At 43.0% G+C, this 24,274-nt stretch overlaps 3 protein-coding genes across 3 annotated transcripts in view; 2 read left to right on the top strand and 1 right to left on the bottom strand.

The window, feature by feature from the left end:
• Positions 1–518: 518 nt before the first annotated feature.
• LOC109974443 (transcription factor IIIB 90 kDa subunit-like) lies at positions 519–14,523 on the bottom strand. The gene is made up of 19 exons (XM_020624640.1): positions 14,274–14,523; positions 12,934–13,185; positions 9,235–9,315; positions 8,835–9,008; positions 8,684–8,715; positions 8,533–8,605; positions 6,935–7,084; positions 6,753–6,846; positions 6,250–6,376; positions 6,112–6,151; positions 5,607–5,702; positions 4,702–4,983; positions 4,548–4,609; positions 3,770–3,851; positions 3,269–3,321; positions 2,042–2,334; positions 1,859–1,910; positions 1,581–1,746; positions 519–1,473 (listed from the first exon to the last, which is right to left on the bottom strand). Exons 2-19 carry the CDS (start codon positions 13,115–13,117, stop codon positions 1,436–1,438), a joined length of 2,079 nt encoding a protein of 692 aa, XP_020480296.1. The 5' UTR covers positions 13,118–13,185; positions 14,274–14,523; the 3' UTR covers positions 519–1,435.
• A 140-nt stretch (positions 14,524–14,663) lies between these two features.
• On the top strand, positions 14,664–19,367 carry xrcc3 (X-ray repair complementing defective repair in Chinese hamster cells 3). The gene is made up of 7 exons (XM_020624639.1): positions 14,664–14,912; positions 16,193–16,330; positions 16,445–16,657; positions 17,233–17,387; positions 17,474–17,686; positions 18,422–18,459; positions 18,580–19,367. The coding sequence occupies exons 1-7, from the start codon at positions 14,858–14,860 to the stop codon at positions 18,791–18,793; spliced, it is 1,026 nt and encodes a 341-aa protein (XP_020480295.1). The 5' UTR covers positions 14,664–14,857; the 3' UTR covers positions 18,794–19,367.
• Positions 19,368–20,550: 1,183 nt separating this feature from the next.
• The window catches only part of LOC109974467 (protein Z-dependent protease inhibitor-like), a 5,691-nt gene continuing 1,967 nt past the window's right edge, over positions 20,551–24,274 (top strand). Inside the window, exons 1-7 of the mRNA XM_020624670.1 lie at positions 20,551–20,661; positions 20,861–20,954; positions 21,080–21,163; positions 21,720–22,014; positions 22,121–22,414; positions 23,660–23,933; positions 24,242–24,266. Coding sequence (XP_020480326.1) covers positions 20,937–20,954; positions 21,080–21,163; positions 21,720–22,014; positions 22,121–22,414; positions 23,660–23,933; positions 24,242–24,266 — 990 coding nt within the window. The 5' untranslated portion in view covers positions 20,551–20,661; positions 20,861–20,936. The remainder of the gene's footprint in view (positions 20,662–20,860; positions 20,955–21,079; positions 21,164–21,719; positions 22,015–22,120; positions 22,415–23,659; positions 23,934–24,241; positions 24,267–24,274) is intronic.

Here is a 24,274-nt window from a genome sequence, read left to right as displayed (position 1 = left end):
CCCACCGAGTAGTGGAAACATCACTTCCTTGCAAATGAAAGAAATAATCATGAGAATACCAAGGAATTTGTGAATGCAACAGTTTTTCTGGAGAAATTGTGCTTTCTCCGACAGAAATGCTGGCGTGCCAATATTTTTGGCCATGACTGTATTGATGTGAATTAATCAGAAACAGCATCACAGGAGCAATGACAGATTATTTTACATTGCTGTAGCCCACACGGCACCCCACTGCTTTTTAATTTCTATTAATTAACATTAGCATGTTATATCTAACAGGAAGACTGGACCCCCTCCTAGAGTCAAACCTAGGACGGGGGCACACCAGTGAAGGAGCTGTTGGATAGGCAAGAAGGTCTGATAGAGAATCAGAGCCTAATGTCGTCCCTTCAAAGTTCAGCTCTCCTCCCAGGCCTGGTTCAAGACCGCCACAATTCCTCTACGGTATGGACCTGGACCACCCACCATTGTAAGACGAACCTCCCTCCATTTCCAAGATATTTCCCAGAAAAAAATTACTGTTCTATTTGGGTCATCAGGTAGCTTTTCCCTTAAGTCACTGATTTATCAAAGTTCTGTGAAGCACAAACTTGTTGAATTATTCCTTTAAAATCCAGCAGCTTCCTGTTTGCAGCTCACTGGACTTGAACCTTTGTGTTACTGTGTTTGAAGGACAAAGGCATTAGGTTAGTGTGAGGTTTGTTGTATTTACATTGAACAAAGCAGCAAAAAAGTCATTTAGATTTTTTTTTTTATCCTCTGAGGGAACGTCATTGTTTTCTCATTTCAGTTTATTATTACTGTGGACTTTTTACATTAAGACAAAGTTCAGTCTGAAAACACCAGGATATACACACATCAGTTTGCAAGAAATCGTCAACAAATCCATGCAAATACACACACACACACACACACAGAAACACAAACTGTGAGTAAATACAGCTGAGTCACCTGGAGACAACTTTCTCATAATTCATAAAACTACCTTAATGTCTTTGTCGTTCAAAATTATTTAAGTCATATTTTCATTTTCTAGAATGTGGAGTGAGAAACGTTTCATTTTTACATTGATACAAATCATATAAAAATACACAAACACCTGACTTTAGGCTACAACTTCACTTTTCTACCATACGAACAACATGAGCAGCTCAGTGTTATAAATAATCAGTGATCAATTAAAGAAGAACTTTCAAATTAAAATTATTAAAATGTTTCTAAAAAACAGCACATCAACTTTTGTTTGATCTAAATGAAAACAAAAAAAGCATCAGATTAAAAAAATACACTATTGCATGTTTATCCATAATAGTTTGCCTTGTTTAATTGATCACTGAAATTTGTTATTGACCCGTCAAACTGCCTCAGTATAATAAATCCAGATGTACAGAAACAGGACGAAAACTTTAAAAGGTCAGTGGTCACCAGGACAGAGCTAGAAGACTTCCTCCTCCTCTGCATCACAGCCATAATCTGGAAAACACAATCCAATAATCAATCAGTCCATCATTTTTTTCAACATTTTCATAATAAAACCGTGTTTTTCCACCTGGATTTTCACAATAAAAGCAGGTACCGACCTTCTATAAGCTGCAGTGCACTGACACAATCCTCCTCCACATCCAGATCGTCCTCCTCTTCCTCCTCCTCCTCCACCACAGTGGGTGGAGCCATTGCTTCAGGGTCAGAAATTGGATCATTTGCGGTTGTAGTTGGTTCTGTTGCCATGGTGACAGAGTTTTCCACCTGAGAGGTGAAAGACAGGTGAACATACGGCGATATGCACACAGTTGTGTATATACAGTCACGTGCGCATACGTAGTGAGTGGGAGCAGCTGTGACAGGTGTGGCCACTCACCTCAGAGGCAGTTTTCTTCTTCTTTGGTGTGGATGAGATGAGGCGTCGGAACCTGAATAAAAAAAAGCTAAAAGTTAACACATTAGAAACAATTCTTTCATTTTTATTCCTACATTCAACAGACTAAAGGCTAAAATTGAAAATTGATTATATACAGATTACAGATTATATGATCAATGGCACCTCTTCCCCATGATGCTCGCGTTTACAGCGAGGCCTTGGTTAGCCTCACGGGTCTTCCTGCGGCGGTGGCGGTTCAGTGGTTTCCGGGTGGTGGAGTTGGGGTCCAGGGGGTCGGAGGAGGCTCTGCTGGGACTACTGCCACCCCCACTTCCTGTCCCTCTGCTGTTCAGGTCTCTGAGGACGTCGTAGTTGATCTTAGTGGAGATCTTCTTCTTCTCTAGCATCTTCTCGATCGCCTCGCCTGCCGTCAACGCCTCAATCTGCTCTCTCTTCTTACACTTCTTCTTCTTCTTCTATAAACTCACAAATCAAACTTTGTTCACATTTATAGAGTGCCATAGTAGTGAGTCCTAAAACCCAGAACTTAGCATTTTTGCACTTCCGGTTCCCTCGCCCTGAAGTTTGTGAGTTTTTGGTCAGATGCCTGAAATAAGGTCTGTGGTTAACAAAAGGCCAGTACATTGTCATGTTTTGTTCTATGAAATAAAATATACTAGTAAATACCCCACTCTTGATTTTTAATGCTTTCTATGTCTTAAAAAAAGGCGGCTGCTAAGTGGCTAAATGAGGATGTCTGGGATATTAACCGTCATCACGCCAAACACAGAGACTCATCTACTCACTGGTCCGCCTTTACAGCCTTGTTATTTTTAAATTTGCATACTAACTAACTGACACAGCAATGTTCACTAGCTAGCTGAGGTCACACTAAGAGGAAAGGATTTAGTAGAAGAGGTAAGCACACATAATCAAATTACAAGTTGGAAGCCGTGGTGGTGATGCTGAAGTCATGGGACCAGTTCAAAAACCATAAAAATGCCAGTCAATAAACACAGAGACTCATCTACTCACTGGTATAAATAAAAGTGCCAGTCAACTGTGAAGATTAGCTTGCTGAACAAAACTTGTCATAACTACTGTGTGTCACATACCTTATTTTCTATAATAATCCAAAAGCCTATGAAAAAAATGCCGTTGGCTTTTTGCCGAGGGAACCAGCGTGATGCTAACTTCGGGCTGGCCTACAAAAGAAAGTTATCCCTACAGCACTCTACTTCATTTAAACTTTATCTAATCAGGCAGTTTCACTTAGATTGACACAGAGAGAGACCTGAGAACCAGAACAAGCCCCTCAGGGTCTGTAAGTCAGCACTGACCCTCCCTGACCCTGGGACCTCAGGACTGACCTCCAGCCTGGGAGACCACGTTGGGCATGAAGACACTGACCTTCTCTTTGTACGTCCCCTGTTCCTTCTCTTTCTGGATCCTGTCTTCTCTCTCTGTCAACAGTAAACGATTTATCACACACACTTATCTAGAGATCAGGATGTGTTTTATTCAGGCCAAGTTACGTTAAAGTCATTGTTCTCCTCAGTAAAATGGACGACTGTGAAGTTGTGTGATTGTTAAATGTTGCCTGATGTTATTTTGTTCTCCTCTAATCTGATCTTGTTGCAACTGCAGTAAACATCTGTTTCTCATGGATTTGAATTATAATTGGTGGATGTTCAGCTGTAATGTTCAGGTGCTCTGATCTGCTTTCTGACTGGTGGATGTAGGTGTGCAGGTCTGATGTTTACAGATGTTTCACAGCTGGACTCTGTCAGTGTAATCAGGTCAAAGTGCAGCGACAACAGCGGTCTGCTCTTTCTTGAAAGTTCCCACTAAATACTGAGATTTCAATTCCCCGTGTTCAACACTAATGATGACAATGATGAAGATCCTCACCTTTCTGCTCTTTCAGGTACTCTGCATTCTGTTTTATCCACAGCTCCGTCTTCACCTGAACCTCCTTCTCATTCAGAATATACTGCAGCACAAAATTACAGCCATGAAGAAGACATCACTTCCTGTACAGACATCCTTTCACAGTATAAGACATTTATTAGTGAAGTGGCAGTTGTTTTCCTCAGATAACGCAATGAATCGAGAAAGCAACCAAAAATGAATAAAGGGAGAAAGTCATGTAAAGAACTGGAACAACAAAAATGTCCTGATGTGACTCCAACTCCCCACACGCAGACAGCTGTGACTAAAACTTTAAAGTTGTCACACAAGTCTGTAACACAAAGACAGGGTGTAATGATGCTAATGATTTATTTTGACACTTTCACCCAACAAGGCCAGGATCTGCAAACAAAGAATTGTTTTCATAATTTTGCTCCATTTTAACTAGTTTGTTTAAAAAAATAACTTTAATTACTTACTGTCATTAGCTCAAAGGAATAACATGCACCTCTGTTTCATTTTGTGAATAGCAACTAAAAATATTCACATTACAATCAATGTAATGAAATAATTTATAATTAAAAAATGTGGATGTGTCTTTAAAGTCAAAAGCTGAGCTGCAGCTACGCCAGTCAGCTTTAGTACAACAGTACTAGTTAGTATAATAATAATAAAACAAAAGTCACAAAGTCAGATTCAGGTCTTCAGTCTTTTCTGACCAAATATCTAGTTACTGTGTTTTTGACTTTGTGGGGCTTGATAAGTAGAGTGAACTAACCTTATCAATCTCCTGATCACTGATACCGTCCAGGTCCAGTTCTCCACTGGCCGACTGACCATCTGGAAAAACACCACCAAAAAATCGGACCATCAGAATAAACTCTGCACACCTGTTTCTGACTCTGATGATGTAATACCCTCAGGTTTCCCACCTGTCTCTGATATGGTGAAGGTCTGTTGGAGTTCTCGGCTGGCGGTGCTTGGCAGCTTCCCCAGGATGTCGGCCAAAGGGGCCACCTGATGGTGAGTCCTCGCCCCCTTGCTTTCTGGCACTGTGCCGCGCTTGCCGTCATTCATCAACACACCCCGCCCCTCCTCTTCCTGGATCACCTGACACAGGAAGTCCTGGGTCAGTTGATGTGGGAGCTCCATGTCTTCAACCGCCGGCTCCTTGGGTTCAGAGGTTGAGGACAAAACGTCCACGTCCTCGGGGTCTGAAATCCAACATTTAAATAACTGTTGAAGTGTTTGTTTCTGGAGCTGAAGCCAGATTTATACTTCTGCATCACTGCATGTATGGGAATACAGTGCATGCGTCTGTTGTTCAGAGACGATTGTGTAGCCGTTAAACGGTAACATTCTGACTAGGGGGTGCTCAAACACCAAAGTACAGCAAACAAAGAAGTCAGCAAATAGAAATGGCAGAGATTTGGAGCCAGACTCAAAGCTGTTATAATTTTCATCCTAGGACTGGTATAAGTCTTTGAGTGTTGACATTTTTCAGGCAGGAAACCATTTAGATTTAAACTAGGTGGTCAGTCTACCCAAGTAATGCCAAATTAGAGATTTGCTCAGACTTTTTCAGAAAAGTGAGTGCCTGCTAGCCGACCAATTAGCAGGCACAGAAGAGTGGGTTCAACCAATTGGTGAGCAGGGAGTGCAGCTCAGCACAATATGGAGTTGAGATTAGGGAGGTGTGCACATTGGCCCTACCATGACCATCAGTGACATACATTTACCCATAAACCCCTTTGCTGCATATATAAATGTCAACGCCTGCGTGTAGTTGCAGTCAAGTACAAATTAAGCTCAAGTCTGAGTCTGGATCAGTACAGACCAATTTCTTTGGCGTAGGCGGCGTAGATTCCTCTCAATTTGGGTCGACTCTTCTCCAGCTCCGTCTCAATCTCGTCTTTGTAGCAGCTGATCTCTCCTTGCAGGACCAAAAGAAAGGTTTAGGCCTTTAAGGTGTTCTAAGTAACTTATTCGCTATCCTTCATAGCATTCCTAACAATTTGCCTAGTGCTCTTTGTAATGGACTCGTCAAGTCTCTAGCACATTTTGGTGACTCTAAAATAGACTTCATCCGGAAGGACATCCAGAGTAAAACATGCCAAGTTTAGCATGTGCATCGTCAGTTTGGTGGCAACTGATGATTCGCTGTGGTGACTCCTAACATGAGCAGCCGAAAGTAGAAGAGGAAGAAGAAGTGATCCCCTAGAAGAGTCCTTACTGGCACACTAAACAATTTATGTAAGTTTAGTGTACAATGACGTTTCCCAAAAAAGGTGTCCTAAAATGAATCATTTACTTTCCTCTGAGGAACTCTGGTACTGACTGACCTTCGACCTCGTCCAGTTTCCTGGCCAGCTCGTGTTCCAGCTGCAGAAGAAGAGGACAGATGATTGTTTTATCATCGGTCAGCAGTCACAGACAGAGGTATCTACATGCTGCAGCCAATCACAGACAGAGGGACTTACCTGCTGCATCTTGACCTTGTGCTGTGCAGCGGTGAAGGAGGGTGGATCACACTCCTGCTCCAGATCTACTCTCATGAACTCATCAATGGTCAGCTGACTCGTGGGTGTGTCCTCAAACTCTGTTAATCTGCAGGGAGGTACAGAGGGTTCTCTGATGTGCTGAGATCTACTGTAATTCAGTGGGATCTACTGTGAGGGCAGGCCGTTACATGAATGCTGTATTCTAATGTACAGGCTTCAGCGTGATCTACCATAATCTGCTGTAATCTACTCACTGTGATCTTCTATTTGGGCCAAAGAAAGGGCACTGCAATCTACTTCAGTCTACTGTAATCCAGTGTGACTTGCTTGGATCTACTCCAGTCTCCTGGGGTAGATCCAAGGTTTAGGGTTAAAGGTTTAGGGTGTAGGCCTACGTGTCAGTGTGTGGGTGCTGTGACCTGCTGTAGACTACAGTGATCTATTGTTATCCACTGAGATCTACTGTGATCTACAGGTCTCACCTCTTCCTCAGGGTGGCCTGACACACTTTCACCACACTGATCACATCCTTTACTGTACGACGAAACTTGTGCATCCGAGCTGCCACCAAGAGAGCTGAGGAGGAGGAGGAGACATATTTTTTTTGTCTGATGTAAATAATCTGTTCCTTGTTTTTGCTGTGGTGACAGCAGCCATGTTGTACCTGCACCACAGAGACCAGAGGGACGACGTCCCGTGTGCATCCAGTCCCTCTTCATCCTCTGAACCAGACGAAGAGCTGTCATGGAAACCTCATGAGTCTGTACCCCAAACTCCAACATGTGAGCAAACCGAGGGATATAGAGGCACGGGTCTGAGGAGGAAAGGAGAGGAGAAGGTAGAGAGTAGAGGAGGACAGCAGAGAGGTGGAGAAGAGGAAAGAAAGGCAGCACATTGGCAGTAAAAAGGCATAAACTTGCATAAATCTCCTGTCAGACTATTTTGTCGGATATATTGACATTAAGTTCATGTGTGTTGTAGTTGTGTAAAAGTGTGATCCCACGCTCTGTTGCGTTCTTGCGATGCAACTCACTCAGATTGAACTCACCTGTGGCTTGTTGCTCTGATTATATAACCAGTTCTGTGCCACTCCTCAGATGCCAGATCATCACACTTACCACTGGAATTATTATCTGTTTTTCCTAGCAACCTGAAGACCTGTTACCAGCCCTGGATTTTCCCTGTTACTTCTGGAAAGCCTAGTATTTGCCACTTTTCAAGCTGCTGTTCCTTCCAGCCCTCTACTTTCCGGACCAGTTCTCTGCCCACCAGTAACCTGTTGCCTGACCTTCCCCTGCCTGATTCTGGCCCTCAGTTTTTGGAGCTCCTGCTTTCTGGCCATCATCTGCTTCCTGAGATCTTTTGGAAACCTTCTGCAGGACCTGTTTTCTGCTGGTCCTTTCTTGCCACCTGTTTTTCTCTCTGCTTGTCATAAGTCGACAGCTCTGCCCCTAAATTATCTATTGAATTAGTTTTTGAACCCTGCACTCCGCCTGCTCGTGTCTCAGCTCTTGCCTTATTTCTTTGTGTTAGAGCTTAGCGGTTACACTTTGCTATCTGAGGAGCACCCTAGTTTTTGTTCTTGTTTGTTGTATGGTGCTTACACATATATTTCACTTTGTTTTCTCCATGGAGGAGTATTTTCCTTAACTTGCCAGCTGTTATATATTTTTTTCTTCTTTTGTCTTTATGTGCCTTACCCTCAGTAGTACCAGTGACTTCGTGACACTCATTTTGGTGGTTACACCTCTCTGTTGCTACTGCCTTTTCCTGGTTTACTGCCACCGCCAAGTTCACAACCCACCATTCCCAGGACAGGCTAGCTCTCGCACCATCTGGGAGTGAGGCTGAGCGTGGCCAGCCCTGGATGGGAGACTGTCTGATACTCTGACGTATCAGAATAAACCTGACAACTACCTTCTGAGGGGTGCTGAAATTTAGCTCCGGGAAATACAGCTCCAAAGCTGGTGGAGGGCAGCGGAAACAAATGCAGAACCTGTGACTAACATTACTTGGCTCGACATGTGTCGGTAGGTTCCTGTAATGGAAAAACCCCTTATGTTTATTGCGGATTGTCCCTGAATAAGGGGCTGGAGCAACTGTTTTGTTAATGCCATCAAGCAGATTTCATTGATTAAATGCTTGTTTTTAACAGAAACAAGTTTTCTCCTTTGCACGATGGGGAAATTATGAAACAACTGAAACAAGAATTTGACTACTTGGTTTTGAGGAAGCATCTCAGACTAAATAAAAAGTTCTCACCGATGGCGGGTGCATTGATGCAAAGCTCGCGGGCCAACAGCAGGAACGTCTTTCCCAGGATGTAAACATTCACCTGGTGGACACAAAGCTGCATGTTAAAACTGAGGGCTCTACTGAGACTCTACTAAGAGAGAGGAGGTCTCAGTTGTACCTGCAGCAAGTCACTCAGGTCCAGCAGCATGTCTGAAACACAGCTGAGGAAAACCAGCAGAGTCTCTGAAGATCAGTGAATCACTAAACTGAACCTGGTTCAGGTGAAGATTAAATCACACACACACAGTAGATCAGAGTTGCTAGGATACGCGGCGTCCCCTCGGTGCGACACACCAGGTACAGACATGCGGCGATGACATGCTCCGTCTTACGTCCTCGGGTCAGGTGTTTACTGACGACCATCTTGAAGAAGTTGAAGGCTGTGTCCAAGCAGTGCTGGTTCAACTGCAGCTGACTGCCCAGCTGCTGGATCTGACGCTTACCTGGAGTAAGACCGGTGGTGATGACTAGAGTATCAGCTCTGATCTGATATCAGTGCTCTGTTTTGACTTAAAATGTAAACACAGTAAAGGTCTCTGTGAACTGATCTGAGATTAGACACCTCAGCTCACTGATGCTGAATGAATTTAAGAGTTTTACAATGACTAAGGTGAAAGAACTGTACCTGATGTGGATCAGATCAGTGGGGATGACGCTGAAGGTACTCACCACTCTGCAGGGTCTGGGCTCTGGACTCTTTACCAACACCGGTGTGAAAACCGGAACCAAGAAGAGGAGCTTTGACTGGACCTGAGAGAGAAGAGGATGGGTGAAACAAGTGTGAGTCTGTTTTCAGTCTGTTCACACTATAAGAAACACTGACCGTTAAACTGGGAGCTGTCAGACCAAAACACTCACAGACAAAAAGAATATAAATTAAATGTTATGTAAATCTTCGATATTTGCTGTTTTTAGTTACTTAAAGAAAAAAGTAAAGTCAAATAATTTGCTTATTTAGTCCCAGTTTGACAGCTTACATCACTTCCTGTCTTACATTAACATACTGACTAGAGACCAGTTTACTGCAGACTCAGTGACCAGTTTGGTCTGAACCAGCTGCAACCAGACCCAGTCATCCAGGTGATCAGCTCACCTGGCTGCAAAGAAGAAGCTTTTCCTCCACATGGTCAGGGACACTACAGTTTTCTGTTTCAAAATGAAAGCTGCTGTTTTTACCATCGGGTGAGTTGAGCTAATCTCACCTGGACAGATAAGAAGTAAATCTCATTGGCTTCTTTCCAGACTCATCTTTATCTGCTGCGAGCTCACAGACAGAACAACATCTGAACTGGATTTGTGGGTTTACACAAACTGTTCCTTGGTGTCTTTGAACCTGCTGAATGATCTACACCATGTTACTAACATTAAGAACTTGTAGCAGACATACTTCATACTTTTTGGTCTTGTCAGGATTTGTGAAGACGGTTACCTATAGATCCATGTGGCCTTAGTTCAGACACCTCACTTAGAGGCCGTGGGTCAGTTCAGTTCACATTTATGATGGTTGCACTTCAGTCTCCAATAATCTCACCGTCTTTAATGTCCTGACAGAAATGGAAATGGCATCCACTCAATCAATGAGCACCGTGCCTCATTCTGTGGTTACACCATAGCACCTTCAAAATGGATGGCTTCACCACTTTCAGAGCTTCATATTACTCCTGCTTCACCCACACCCAAGTAGCTCCATTTGCATTTGTTCTGAGGGTTTGTGTCTTTGTTTTTTCCAGGAACGTCGAGGTGTTCCCCTTCAGATTAAATGTAATGGTGCATGGTGGTGTTGGGTGAATCAGCTGACCTGCTTCTGTGGTCTGACATGGACTCGCAGAGAGATCATCTGTGAGGTGGACTACATGGACAAACATCAACTGCTCAAGGTGCTCGACACACCACTGATCTGCCTCCCACACTCCAGACTTAACCGTAAGTCTCCCCTAGTCTGCTTCAGACGAGTATCGCATTGTTTAAGCCTACGTCTGCAGTGTTAACATCTGTTGTAAATGTCTATGCTGGAGGACGGGGTGAAAAGCCCTCTGTCATAGCCAACTACCTTCCTCATCAGTGTCTTTATTGCTTATTAATTCATTTTATTGCTTAAACAGCTGAAGCCTGAGATGCAAAGCTGAAAAATTCTAGAGGATGTAAAAAAAAAAAAAAGTTGCAAGCTTAACTTCCTTATCAAAAGAACCTGAGAGCTTAAAAGTATGACTAAAACAGTGGAAGATTTAGTAGGAATAAAATGGTTACCACTCATAAAAGGATGGAAACACTGGTCAAAGTTCAACACACATTTTAAATTGCTCTGGATTTCAATGCCATTTAATTTAAGACATCATTAAATCATTAAGACTTAACATCACTATATGTTTAAACAGTAGTGCTGTCAATCAGTTAAAATATTTAATTGCATGATTGTCCATAGATAATTTGCAATTAATCACACTTTTTAAAAAAATCTATTTTAAGCAGTGGTGGGAAGTAACTAAGTACAACTTTGAGGTATCTGTACTTGAGTATTTTCATTTTCTGCTACTTCATACTTTGACTTCACTACATTTTAGAGGCAAATATTTTACTTTTTACCCCACTACATTTAGTCTATAACTTCAGTTAGATTAATACAAAACTGCAGGTTAATAAGACCTCACTGATCTGTGGTGGAAAAGTTAAAAAGCTACCCAGCAGTAATTCAAATAAATGTATATAAGCTAGTTAAAAATAGCTCCCCCTTTACCAGCTATAACATTGTGATGTGCACAGCGATGCATCAATTATAATCCACTAATATGATGTACAGGAATGTGAAATGTGCTGTTCTGCCTAATAAGTAGCTCTAGTCAAGTAGCTTTTTACTGTCATTTCAACCATGTACAGTGGAGAGCGTGCATAGTGAAACTAAACAACCTTTACCTGATTTTACAGGGGCAAGAAAAAGTATGTGAACCTTTTTGGAAGAATTTCATGGTTTTCTGCATTAATTTGTCATAAAATGTGATCTGATCTTCATCTAAGTCAAGAGTACTGATGAATATAATGTGCCTACAAAAACAACACAAAACAAATTCTGATCTTTCATGTCTTTATTGAAGACACTCATTCAACATTCAAAATGGTAGTGGAAAAAGTAAGTGAATTGTGTGTGTGGCATCACCCAACTTCTACAGAGTTTCAGCTGATGTACAGACATTCTCACATTATCCTGAAGAATTCCTTGATACACTTGGGAATTCATCTTCCCCTCAGTAACTGCCACCTGGCCAGGCCCTGATGGAGCGGAGCAGGCCCAAATCATGATGTGTCCTCCACCACACTTTACGGTTGGGACGATATTTTCTTGATGATATGCAGTGCCCTTTTTACACCAGGTGTAGTGCTACATGTTCTTTCCAAATAGTTCAGTCTTAGTTTCATCAGTTCACAAAACATTTTACCAATGCCGCTGTGGAGTGTCAATGTGCTCTTTCGCAAACTTCAGCCATGCAGCAATGCTGTTTTTTAGTAAGCAGCAGCTTCCTTCGTGGTGTCCTGCCATAGACGCCCTGCTTGTTCAGTGTTTTACGTACTGTAGACTCATGAACATAGATGTTATCCAGTTCAGATGATGCCTTCAAATCTTGTCTGTCACTCGAGGTTGTTTCTTTACCTCACTGATGAGTCTTCGTTGTGCTCTTGGAGTCATTTTGACTGGGCGCCCCCTTCTTGGTAGAGTAGCCACAGTCCCAAAGTGTCTCCATTTGTAGATTGTTTGCCTAACTGTAGACTGGTAAATATTTAAAGTCTTTGAAATCACTTTATAACCCTTTCCAGTTTTATGTAAATCAATCCTTGATCGTAGATCCTCTGAAAGCTCTTTCTGGTGAGGCATGCTCACATAAACTACTTCTTCTTTTGTGCAGCAAACTCAAAAGGTTTGAGTGGTTTTTATCAGTCAAAGTAGCTCTAGTCCAACCTCCAAACTCATTTTCTTAACATGACTCCAGGTATGACACCTGACTCCAGTTAGCTTTTTTGAGGTCAAGGGTTCACTTACTTTTTCCACTAGCACTATGAGGTTTTTATGGTTGTTCTCAATAAAGACATGAAAGATAGGATTTTTTTTTGTGTCGTTATATTAGGCACATTATATTTATCAGTACTCTTGACTTAGATGAAGATCAGATCACATTTTATGACAAATTAATGCAGAAAACCATGAAATTCCAAAAAGGTTCACATACTTTTTCTTGCCCCTGTAAAATGAACATGTTCCTATAAACCACTGGTGGTCGGGTACAGAGAGCGTGCTGTGCCAGACTCAGAAATGCGCGTGATCGTTTTTACATTCCTTAGTTAGCGACAGACAAACCCAAGCAAATGTTTGCATCTCACCATCAGCAGAGACAAACTGTCCCACAGCAGAGGAAACTCCTCCACTTCCCTCCACAAACTGGACCTCGGAGACGATGATGTTATCCTCCAGAACCGAACCACAGCTGGTACACACCGCGCTGCCCCGAGCCTGATCCACATCTATGTTGGACCCCCCACAGGTCCTGCACACCCGAGGGCTCATGATGGAGAGGGTCAGCAATTACAAGGAGGAGGTTTATGCACTGGAGATCAGCTTTCTGATGTACTGAGCTGGGATCAGACAGGAGAACATTTAACTGGGTTAGATTATAATTAAAACTAAAGAAGCCTGAGGCTCATTACAGTTTAAACATCCTGAACCAAGTCTTTCACACAACCACAAATGAACTGAACCACTTTTAATTAGACAAATCATCACAATCGCCTTTTGGTTAGGAACACTGTGCTATGAGAAGTCCTACTAAAAGACGGGCCCATTTAGACCAGTGTGTAAGCTGTGCTGTAACTTCTGTTACCTGTGGTTCTCATTGTGCATCACGGTACAAAACATGTTTTAGTGAGTGCAACAGTGTAGTTGTGCAAAAAGGATTAATCAAACCTGGAAGCTTCATAAAAACTGTAGGAGTCTACTCTAGGTTACGTATCAGTTTAGTTTCCAGAGGCTGAGAGTCTGTGATGCTAACTCCAGATGTTCTGTTCTGTTTTCTGTCACAGTAAAGTGAATATCTTTGAGTTTGAACCAAACAAAACAACTGAAGATGTTACAATGGACTCAGAGAAACTGAGAAGGATGGTGTTTATTTTTCTGTAATAATCAACAATGAAAATGTTAAATAGTTGTATTAAATGCTCCAAGCTTCACGTTAAACTTTGGACCTGAAGAACCGTTGGTTTCTGTTGGTACAGGGCGAGCACTCCTTTCAGAAATATGGCCGCTTAGTGTCCAGTGTAGCTTCTCGATGCTTGAACTACAGGTTCACAGGTGGATGTGTGGTCTGTAACTGAAACACCACCTTCCTCAGGTAACATTGTACCTCTGACGTCATATTGACCCAGCTTCATGTTGACTGACAGATAAAACAAACCGGGGAGCTGAAACATGGATCACTCACATCTTCAGATACTTTGAAAACTGCTAGTGACAGGACTTGATCACCGGTTTTCGACATTTTGAGACCAAACGACGTATCGAGAAAACTGCAACCCCTAAATATTCAACCGATAAAGTTAAGTTCAAATCCAAACATGGCAAAACTCCATTAACAGCTTTAAATAGCTGAACATATAAAATAAAGCTAGTGATCGACTAAGTGCCCTTTATTACGATCATACGGTTCATCACAATAACTAGTCCTCACCGACAGCAGAAGTCAGTCGGTAGAAAACAATAGAGTCCAGGCTGGCGGTTAAAAACGTCGAAGAGCTGTTTGTGTTTGCAGCTTTATCTTTCTGTTATAAACCATTTTGTTCTGTCAGACTGAACTCCAACGCATTCTTGTTGTTGACACTACGCATCACTTAAATTACTAAATATTAATTAGTGAAAAATTCGGATCATGTTCGCTGGTTTGTTTTCTTTCTGTGGCGCCGTGCAGTGACGTCATTGGGCCGTACCTCGTGTGGGGCAGTTTGCTGATCGGTGACGAAAAACAAACTCCGTATAAATTTAACTGTAAAAATATACAGTAGTTACAGTTTTGATTGTATAATATTACGAAAAGGGACCAGGTCTTACTCTTAAGTCGGGACAGTTCACTGCCGACAACCGAGCAAATGGTTTCAACCGGTGGGCACGTGATGACGTCTTGTGTTCGCGCGGGTATTTGAGGCTGTTGTGATGCTGGTTGGACTGCAGACGAAGTGAAGTATGAACATTTAGACGAGATAATAGTTTTATGTTTAGTCTGACCAGCAGCAGTGACAGCATGCCCCAAGCAAGGAGATGAACTGGGATCAACTGGAGCTCGACCCGAGGATCCTAGCTGCCGTGAGGAGAGGTATGAGGAGACTTTGTTCACAAACATCACTTATTGTCACATGAAGTGATCGTAGGGAACATAGCTCCACGTTTTTGGAAGATATCATCAGTGTTGAGGAGCCAACTACATGTAATTAAACTGGTAGTTTAACTAAATTTTGCAGAACCTTGCTGGTAGTTCAACTACATTCATAGTTGTGTAGTGACTGTAGCAAAATTTAATTTTTGCAATTTTTGTGTAGTCAATTCCAAGTGATTTTGGGCCATAAAATAAAGGTTTTTATTTTGCCATTTATTTTAATAATTATTTTTTTTTATCTGTCTTATTTATTTAGGACCACGACTTCACTAAACCCAACCGCCTGTTGGTTAAGAGCATTGAGAGGCTGCTCATGTGTCCTATAACCAAGAGATTCTATGAGAAGTGCTAGTAAAACATGGGCCCATTGAGGCCAGTGTATAAACTGTTCATATGGTCTAAAAGGCCTCAAGACTCTTTTACTTTGTACAAGTCAGGCTGTAAATCTGACAAGTAACATTTTTTAAACTGGTGCTAAATTAGATAAACTCAAAGGAGAGTTTTTTTTTTTGTCTGACATGTTTTATTTTATGGTGTAATAGTTTTGACCCAGGTACATTGTCAGTTTGATAATATTTAGCAAAATGGTTTGAATTACCTTTTGTAAGTACCTTTACCAAACTATATTTCTCTTTAGAGTAGTTTTACTGTAGTTTAACTTCTTCTAGTGTGAAGTAATTGATAGTTGGCCTTTTCGAAGTAGTTTGCCCAACACTGATTATCTCCCTGTGTGTACAAGTGGTCATTTTTTCTTGTAAGCTTCTTTTTAATATGAATTGTAGCAGTGTGTGTGGTGTTAATTGTTTTTGAACAACAACAATAGAGGTCTTTTGTACAGACAAACAAGATAATCCAGGCCTGACAGACATTAACTGTGATTAGAGGCAATTCAATGTCTGTTTAAGTCTCTGTATGGGGATTGCTGAAAACGCTATTAATATAGAAAATGACTGACCTTATCCTCTAAGTTATAACGCTAGGTCGTAGCAGTGGCTAACAGACATCCCAAAACATTGTACTCAGTGTTGCTGAAGCCATATGTTGACTGATGGACAAAGCCATATTTTGTGTGGAGATTGATTGGTACTTGTGCAGATATCTATGTCTCTTGTTGAAAATTCTGAGATATAAGCTGTCTGCTTCTGTTCAGTGTCTTGAAAGAGAGTAAAATTCCTATTTTTATTGTTGCCATGGTAACCCCCGTTTTCTCTGTTCTCCAGCCAAACTGAAATCTGTCAGGGAGGTTTTATGTGTTTCTGGTCTGGACCTGCAGAGACTCACAGGCCTGTCCTGTTCAGACATCCGACAGCTGCTCACTGCCGCTGCCACCGCCTGCAGGCGACACCCTCCCATACCTGGTCAGTAATGAATGCACTCCTATTGAATGTCACGGTCAGTAATGAATGCACTCCTATTGAAAAGTGACGAATGTAAAGTGATGTAACAGTGAGTATTAATTTGTCTGTTTTCAGCCCTTCTGCTCCATCGTGGAGAGTGTTGCAGGTTGGGGTCTGGCTTCAGACTCAGCGTGGGCTGTCCTTTGCTGGACAAACTGCTGAGGGGCGGTCTTCCTGTGGGGGGCATCACTGAGCTGTCAGGAGAGAGTGGGTCAGGAAAAACCCAGCTGGCTCTGCAGCTCTGTCTGTGTGCACAGTATCCAACACAATATGGAGGGCTGAACTCAGGTCAGTGAACATGTGATTATGGTTCCACCAGGTCCTGTGCTTGTGTAAGTGTTTCACACCTGGAAACCAGTAACCTCTGTGTTTGAAGTCATATTTGATGTTGATAAAACTTTGCGTTGGCTGATGGACCAGGACACACAGTGGTCAGATGATTGGCTGACGGATTAGGTTCAAGGTTTCTTTGTCTTTTGTCATTACGCCACCACTTGGAAGGACTGGCAGAGTGCACTAAGCTGTCGTGTAAAAGCCTAAAAATGTAATACCCCTACTAAAACATATAATAAATAATTCATAATAGTAACCGGAGTTAAAAATGGAGCAGCATATTAAACAAGAGCAGCGTGTTAAGACAAAGCAGAGCAACATATTGACCAGCGAGGCAGGACAGTCCAAGGTGTATCAGTGAGGCTTAGAATTATCCAGTCCTACAACCTCCGGTTAGAAGCTCTACATACAAAGGTCAGCGGTTGCACTCGAATCGCTGATGTTGTGCACACGCTGTGCTGCACTGTAACCATTCAGCTATTGGGACGCCCTCAGGATGTGCCTCTCACAGAAAACACTTGTTTGTATAGGAGCAGTTTATATCTGCACAGAGGACTCGTTTCCCATCAGACGCCTGCAGCAGCTGATCAGGGAACAGCCCTGTCTGCGCTCTGATGTCCCTCCATCGCTGATCAGCAGTCTCCAGTTCAGTGACCACATTTACATCGAACACGCTGCTGATCTGGTGAGTTCTGACAACTGACCTCAGATCATAGATTGCGGCTGGAACACCATGTTCACATAGACAGGTTATGATGCCTATCTCTACAGGACTCTCTCCAGGTGTGTCTGTCCCGGCGTGTCCCCCTCCTGCTGGCCCGTGGTCTGGTCCAGCTCCTCGTTGTGGACTCGGTGGCAGCTCTGTTCAGGTCTGAGTTCCAGGCTGCCGATTGGCTGGAGAGGAACAAGCAGCTGCTCACCTTCTCCTCTACTCTACGCCACCTGAGCCAGGAGTTCACCACACCTGTCCTCTGTATCAACCAGGTAAAACACCTGTTCTCTGGCAGAACTCCTGGTTTCAGTGTTGTTAGGAGTTAGGCTGCACTCTCCTGAGCCACACGGTAGCCCACAGCACCTGGACCAGGTGTACCATACTGTCTCAAGAGAGTGGACCGAATGCCCAGTGTGTGGTTGAAGTACCTGGGCATTAAGTAGTGCATAAGTCATAACAGCGCAGGATAAGCTCCAAGTTCTGGTGATACCTGGAGTAGAGTCCTAACCACAGTGACCCACCTTGCACCAGGACACCAGCCAGTCTCTAGGAAGCAGGCCTCGGAGTCTGGGTCCAGTGTTGACATAGCTCCCCTTATGGCAGGACCTAGGTCTTGGCTCCGGACCTGGGAAAGCTGCTGTGGTCCAGCAGGCCCCCCGGCACCAGCTGACAGGTGACTCTTATGGTTGACTGTCGGGTGATTTGGTCAGAGAGGGGCCGAGTTGAGGTGACAGAAGGACGGGGTTACGTCCTGGTACCATATCCTGGGCCTTTACAGGTTGGTTCAGGTGTTACTGTTGTTAGGAGTTTATTTATTCTTTGTAAAACTTCTATTGTTGATGTTGGTGGGCCAGCAGGCAAAGACTGCTGAGCATCTGCAGTTCACTGAAGGTCAACAAAGATAATCGAATTCTTTGCACTTCATCAGTACTCTTATTTGGCTGCCTGTGATTAATCAATGCTGATTATTGTGGGTCAATAATAAATAACATGCTTTTTCCTTTCAGGTCACAAATGTTTTCAGTGGCTCAGACGGCAGTTTGGGGTAAATATTTAAATCAAATGTGCTAATGTATCAGTCTGTGGACATTATACTTGATTGAAGAAAAGATGGAATCTAAATTATTCTGTGAAGACGTTCTGACAGTGTTCAATGTATTCTCAGTCCTCTGCCCTCCAATGTGACACCTGCTCTCGGGTTGGCCTGGGCCAATCAGGTGATGGTTCGACTAATGATGCGACGTCTCCAGGAGACAGTTGTCCGTGGTGAACAGAGCAGCGCCCTCCGCAGGCTAGAGGTGGTGTTTGCTCCTCACCTCCCACGAGAGGGACAAGATGCCGCTGTCTGGAGGGAGGGAGTTAGAGGGGTATCTACATGACTAAATACAACTTACGTGTGTGTATGCAGAATGTTATGTCACACACACACACGTACATAATAAATTGTGTGAGGTGATTTGAAAACACAATTTGTAGCTATACAACATTGTCAGTGTTTGTATTTTAATATAGATGGCCAAAAGTGTGTGGACACTGTTTCCTCAGACTTAAATCAACCAGTTTTTCAGTGGAAGTTCTGAAGTGAGGTTGAAACAGACACATTGCCATCGTACACACTTTTCAAAAATATTCCAGCACAGACCTTGGACTGAAGTAATCTGTGCTCTTTACTGTATATCAAGATCTTTTAGCGGATTACCTGGACTCTTTAAGGCTTCTCAGGGATTAAAACAACAGCACTACAGCCATCCCTGAATTATAACCTTCTCTGAAACACTATCAACCTTCTGATTTATAAATCATGGCATGGTTTTCGTTGTATTGGTTAATATTAGGAAGGTTTTATAAATCACACATTCTTTAATTTGTCCTTTAATGTCATGTTTATGGGCTTAAACGTGCACATGAGGTGCTTCTGTCATTGGTTATTGATGATTATTATTAATATATCTTTTAGTATGTCATTGGTTATTGATGATTATTATTATTAATATATCTTTTAGTCGGCATGAGACGATAGGATTTGATGCAGGATGTGGTGTGAATGATTCGATTCAATCACAATTAAATTAAAAATTGTATGACTACCTGCAGAATGTTTTGTCCCATCATTTGAGTCTCCCTGACTTTAACGAATTAAAAAGGATTTGATTTGCTGCTAGTCTGAGATCATCCAGCAACAGAATACTTGAACCTCAACATCGTCATCTCTGCCTTTTGTCTTTTCCTCCCTGCTACAGTCTCTAACCCATACAGCATAGCTGGTCTCACTACTGTCTTGTACACCTTTCCTTTGATTCTTGCTGCCACTCTTCTGTCACACAACACTCCTGACACCTTTCTCCACCCACTCCAACCTGCCTGCACTCGCCTCTTCACCTCTTTCCCACACTCCCCATCACACTGGACTGTTGACCCCAAATACTTAAACTCCTGCACCTTCTTGACCTCAGCCCCCTGTAACCTCACTGTTCCACTTCCCTCCCTCTCGTTCATACACATGTATTCTGTCTTACCACGACTGACTTTCATTCCTCTTCTTTCCAGAGCAGACCTCCACCTTTCCAGGTGTTCCTCCACCTGCTCTCTGCTCTCACTACAGATCACAATGTCATCCGCAAACATCATTGTCCAGGGAGATTCTTGTCTGACCTCATCTGTCAACCTGTCCATCACCATAGCAAACAAGAAGGGACTCAAAGCCGATCCTTGATGTAGCCCCACCTCCACCTTGAACTCCTCTGTCTGACCTACAGCTCATCTCACTACTAGGCTATCTTCTTTACAAAAATATGAATTCACTGGGGTATGGAGACCACACGATATCTCCAGACAAGACGATACATTGTGCCATTTTTGTATTTCGATATATTGACCTGTCACAATCTTTGTCATTAAATGGACCCAGTTTTTTTGCTCCCCATGCTTGAACAGTTTGCAGAGAAAGAGTAAACACAATTATTAATTTATTGATTTTACATTTTTTTTAAATAACCCTATTTACTTGTTTTTCTATCACAACTTGATCTTGGCTTCTTTCTTTAATCTCTTTGTGCTTATTGACCTGCTTAAATAAAAACCTTGACGCTGTCGTTACTGCGCCTGCGCGCTTCAGCTGCAAAGCAGAATACAATGGAGAAGATCCGGACGTTGCTGTTTCTTTCAAAATAACAGTGGTATATGTTTTGTACAGTGGGATGATTGCATTTATCTGCCAGTCCTGTGGTGTAAATGTGAAGATTGAAAGGTGGGTTATTAGATTTGATTGTTTTGTAGTCCACTTATGTACTTTCTGTTGCAGGTACTAAACGTCTGTCCGGCAAATTCGTTAAGTGTCCGAGTTGTGAACTTTTAGGGATTCAGTTGTAAACTCGATGTTTTGTAACTAAGTCATATACTTGTCTTTCCTTTTTTCGTACATGTTTTTGAAACGGCACCATTCCCAGTTTCCCTGAGTCCAAGGTGTCTGAACCTCCTGATGAAGACCAAGGTGTCTGAACCTCCTGATGAAGACCATGAGATATGAATGAAAGCCTCAAAGTAGGTGGGAAGTAAATGTAATAAATATTTTGTCAGGATGTAAAATTAAACCAAATGATTCTCCTACAATGTCTGAGGTTCTCGTTTGTTGCGTTTCTCTGTGCTGCGACTTTTATTTTGAAAAGAAGGGCTGTGTTTACCGCACGGTGATCAGCGCGCGAGCTGACCGTGACTCGCACATCCCATCAAAACACATCGAAGATCAGCAGGTCAGTGATGGCGTTTGTTTGCAGCGGCAACAGATACATCATTATTAACGTTAATGTGATTAAATCAAACCGATGTCGTTGTTACTGTCCAGCGAAGACCGAGATTAAACGAATACAAACAGAATTGTTGTAAGAATTAAAAACAGCGGCTGACGTCATGAGGTGGCGGAGGGTGTGCCGTGGCCCTGGCAGGCTGTTCCTCTGATCATCGATCAGCTGTTCCTCCTCTGAGCTGATCGATGAGCGTTAGATGCTGTTATGGATTTCGGGTTGTCTCCCTCCTCCCAAATATCCAAGCATTTCATATGTTAACCCGATTATCTGCCTTGACCTGTTGACAGAACTGATTCTCTGCTGCTGCTGCCAGAATCTCCTTGTATATATGTTAAAAAAAGGTTTCCTGAGGAAGTACTGTATGTCTAAGTGTTTGTATGATTATTATTTCCAAACCTTGTGTAGAATTTGATGTTAAATAATCAGAATTGGTTTGATATTAATCCTCTGAAAATGACAGGACTCCGTCAGTAACCACCAAGTTCTGTCTTCTCCCGCACAGGACACTGTGACCATGACTTCTGTTTTCCTCACACCGGTCCTCTTTTTCCTCCTCCTGAGTCCGGCCTCCTGTGAGCCCATGGATTCTTCTGTCGAGGTTCTGACCAATAGAAATGCAGATTTTGCCGCCCGGTTGTACAGAGCCATCGCTAGCCGGACCGATGATAACGTTCTCCTGGCTCCATTCACTCTGTCCACTGGACTCCTGGCACTGCTAAGTGCCACCAATGGGTCAACCCAGGACCAGCTGATGCAGGGGCTCACTTTGATTGGACTGGACCCGCAGACCCTCCCAGGTAGGTCCAGGGTCTGATGTCAGGGGTTTGGGATCAGAGGTCAGGGGACAGATGTGGACTTCAGTGTTTGGGGTTTAAACTCTGCGTCCCTCTATGCTGCTCTCAGATCTGTTTCAGAATCTGAGGGCCATCGTGCTGCCGGAGGGTGGAGCCACGAACCTGCAGCAGGGCATGGCCATTCTTCCAGCCCAGAGCTACCAGGTGTTACCATTCTACCTTGACCTGGTCCAGACAAAATTTGGCGGGGAAGTCCAGAATTTGGCCTACACAGCAACAGAGGAAGCCATTGCCACCATCAACCGCTTGGCCCAGGAGCGGACTAGTGACCGGGTCGAGGACCTTGTGACCAACCTTGACCCCCAGACCCAGCTGCTGATCACCACTGCTGCCTTCTACCAGAGTATGTATCACCTGTTTGAGGGCAGGGTCGCCTCACACAGGGTGGGGTTATCCAACATATGAGTCTACTTACACCAGAACCAGCTGAGTTTCATCTGGGGCTGCCTTGTATTGCAATGCACGCTGGTTGACAAAAAAATGTAAACAAAGGCTTGACTAGAAGACTCTCAGTCGACTAATGGGTTTCTCAATTAACGACTCAACTATTAGGGGGCCTAGAAAGCACAGTGTATAACAATTAACGACTCAACTATTAGGGGGCCGCACTAGAAAGCACAGTGTACCATCTCGCGTGCACTCTGCAGAAGGCTCGTGCTCATGTCTATACTGATGGTGTTGGCTCATGCATAGGAAGCTCTTGGTAACCAAAACCATGCAGAGGAGCCTACAGAAACACTCTGGGGAAGGGAAACTACAGTCCAAGATGCCGACAGATAACAGAAGGGATTCCTGGCTATACTTGCATGCAGGCTATATGTACAGCATATCCAACCCACACTTAAAAACAACTGCCATGTTCAGTAGGACTGATGTAACAGATCATGTGTTTTAACTGTTTACTTGATATAATTCTCTATTTTGGTGGAGTTCTGGTTGGAACTAAAGAACTGTTGTTGGATTCTGTGGAGCATTTTATGCATGTAGCTCCAAAAAAATAGACCTGAAGCTAAAAGTAGGCTTCAGGAGTGATCTGCCAGCCCACACACAGGCAGTGTAGACAGTTGGATTGATTACTGTAGCAGTTTAATGGTTGTATGAGGCATGCGTCTCAAAAACACAGGACTCTAGTTCTACATATGGATGAGAATTAGATTGGGTTTATTCTGGCTGATACCAATCCTGTGAAAAATGACCAGATCGGCTCTGGATCAGGGTGTTTCTACTTAAAACTTTACCAGGCTCCGTGCAAAGGACAGTGCACTGTGAAATGCTGGGTCATCGTGTCTGTTGACTGCTTAGTGCAGTCCTTTCCCAGTAGGTTAATTTTAGAGCCGGTACTCTCTATAGACATGAGCCTAACTACATCTATTTGTTATCGCTTCACCGTGACTCAGACTGCATCCCCACTAGAGTGAGGACATTTCATTTCCTAGGACCAGTTTTTGCTGCCCATGGTCACACAGTTCAGACGGTCCTTTAAGTTGTCTGCCACTTAAGATAAGTGCTTGCCTCTGTCTGTTCTATGTTGTAAATAAAGGTTTGTCTATTTGTTGAATAAAGTTTTTGTTTTTTTTGTTTGTTTCAGCCCGGTTCAGTCCATCCTTTAACTCATCCCTCTCACAGGATGAACGTTTCTATGTGGACAGATATCACGTTGTCATGGTTCCCATGATGTTCAGTTCTGATAAGTACTTCCTGGCGTATGACCGCTCGGTGAAGGCCGGCGTGTTAAAGCTACCGATGACAGATGGGGCGGCCATGTTGGTGGTTCTGCCTGATGAAGATGTGGACATCACCACTGTTGAAGAGGAAATGACAGCCGAGAAGATCCTGGCCTGGATCAGACAGCTCAAGAAGACGTGAGACACTTATTCCTCTTCATACAGCAGTCGGTCCTTCATTCCTTCCATATTCCCTTTTCATAGCCTTCTTTCCCCCCATCATTTTTTCTTTCATACATCAACATAAATAACAGAATTATCTTCATACTGTTTGATTGTAACAGACAGTTGGTTATTAAAATGAATAAACAGAACTAAAAGAGAAACTTCAGGAACTCTATGGACTTTATTTGATACAGAAAATATATTTGAGTCAATTCTGTCATTGAACAAACTTTTTTTGCAGTTCAACCCCAGAGATGAAACTTATTTTTGTCACTAAACAGGAAATTGGAGGTGCAGCTGCCTCGATTCCTGCT

The sequence above is a fragment of the Monopterus albus genome, unplaced genomic scaffold (genome assembly GCF_001952655.1).
Source record: "Monopterus albus unplaced genomic scaffold, M_albus_1.0 scaffold334.1, whole genome shotgun sequence".
NCBI classification, from domain to species: Eukaryota; Metazoa; Chordata; class Actinopteri; order Synbranchiformes; family Synbranchidae; genus Monopterus; species Monopterus albus.
The sequence above is the reverse complement of the archived record's forward strand: the minus strand, read 5'-3'. Positions and strand labels throughout refer to the sequence as shown.

Coding starts and splice junctions, on each gene's coding strand:
- LOC109974443 (XM_020624640.1), bottom strand. CDS start 13,117: ATGAGCCCTCGGGTGTGCAGGACCTGTGGGGGGTCCAACATAGATGTG. Junction 3,322..3,769: donor GTACCTGAAAGAGCAGAAAG/GTGAGGATCTTC, acceptor TACTGTTGACAG/AGAGAGAAGACAGGATCCAG. Junction 1,911..2,041: donor GCGAGCATCATGGGGAAGAG/GTGCCATTGATC, acceptor TTTTTTATTCAG/GTTCCGACGCCTCATCTCAT.
- xrcc3 (XM_020624639.1), top strand. CDS start 14,858: ATGAACTGGGATCAACTGGAGCTCGACCCGAGGATCCTAGCTGCCGTG. Junction 17,388..17,473: donor TCGAACACGCTGCTGATCTG/GTGAGTTCTGAC, acceptor CTATCTCTACAG/GACTCTCTCCAGGTGTGTCT. Junction 17,687..18,421: donor CTGTCCTCTGTATCAACCAG/GTAAAACACCTG, acceptor TTTTCCTTTCAG/GTCACAAATGTTTTCAGTGG.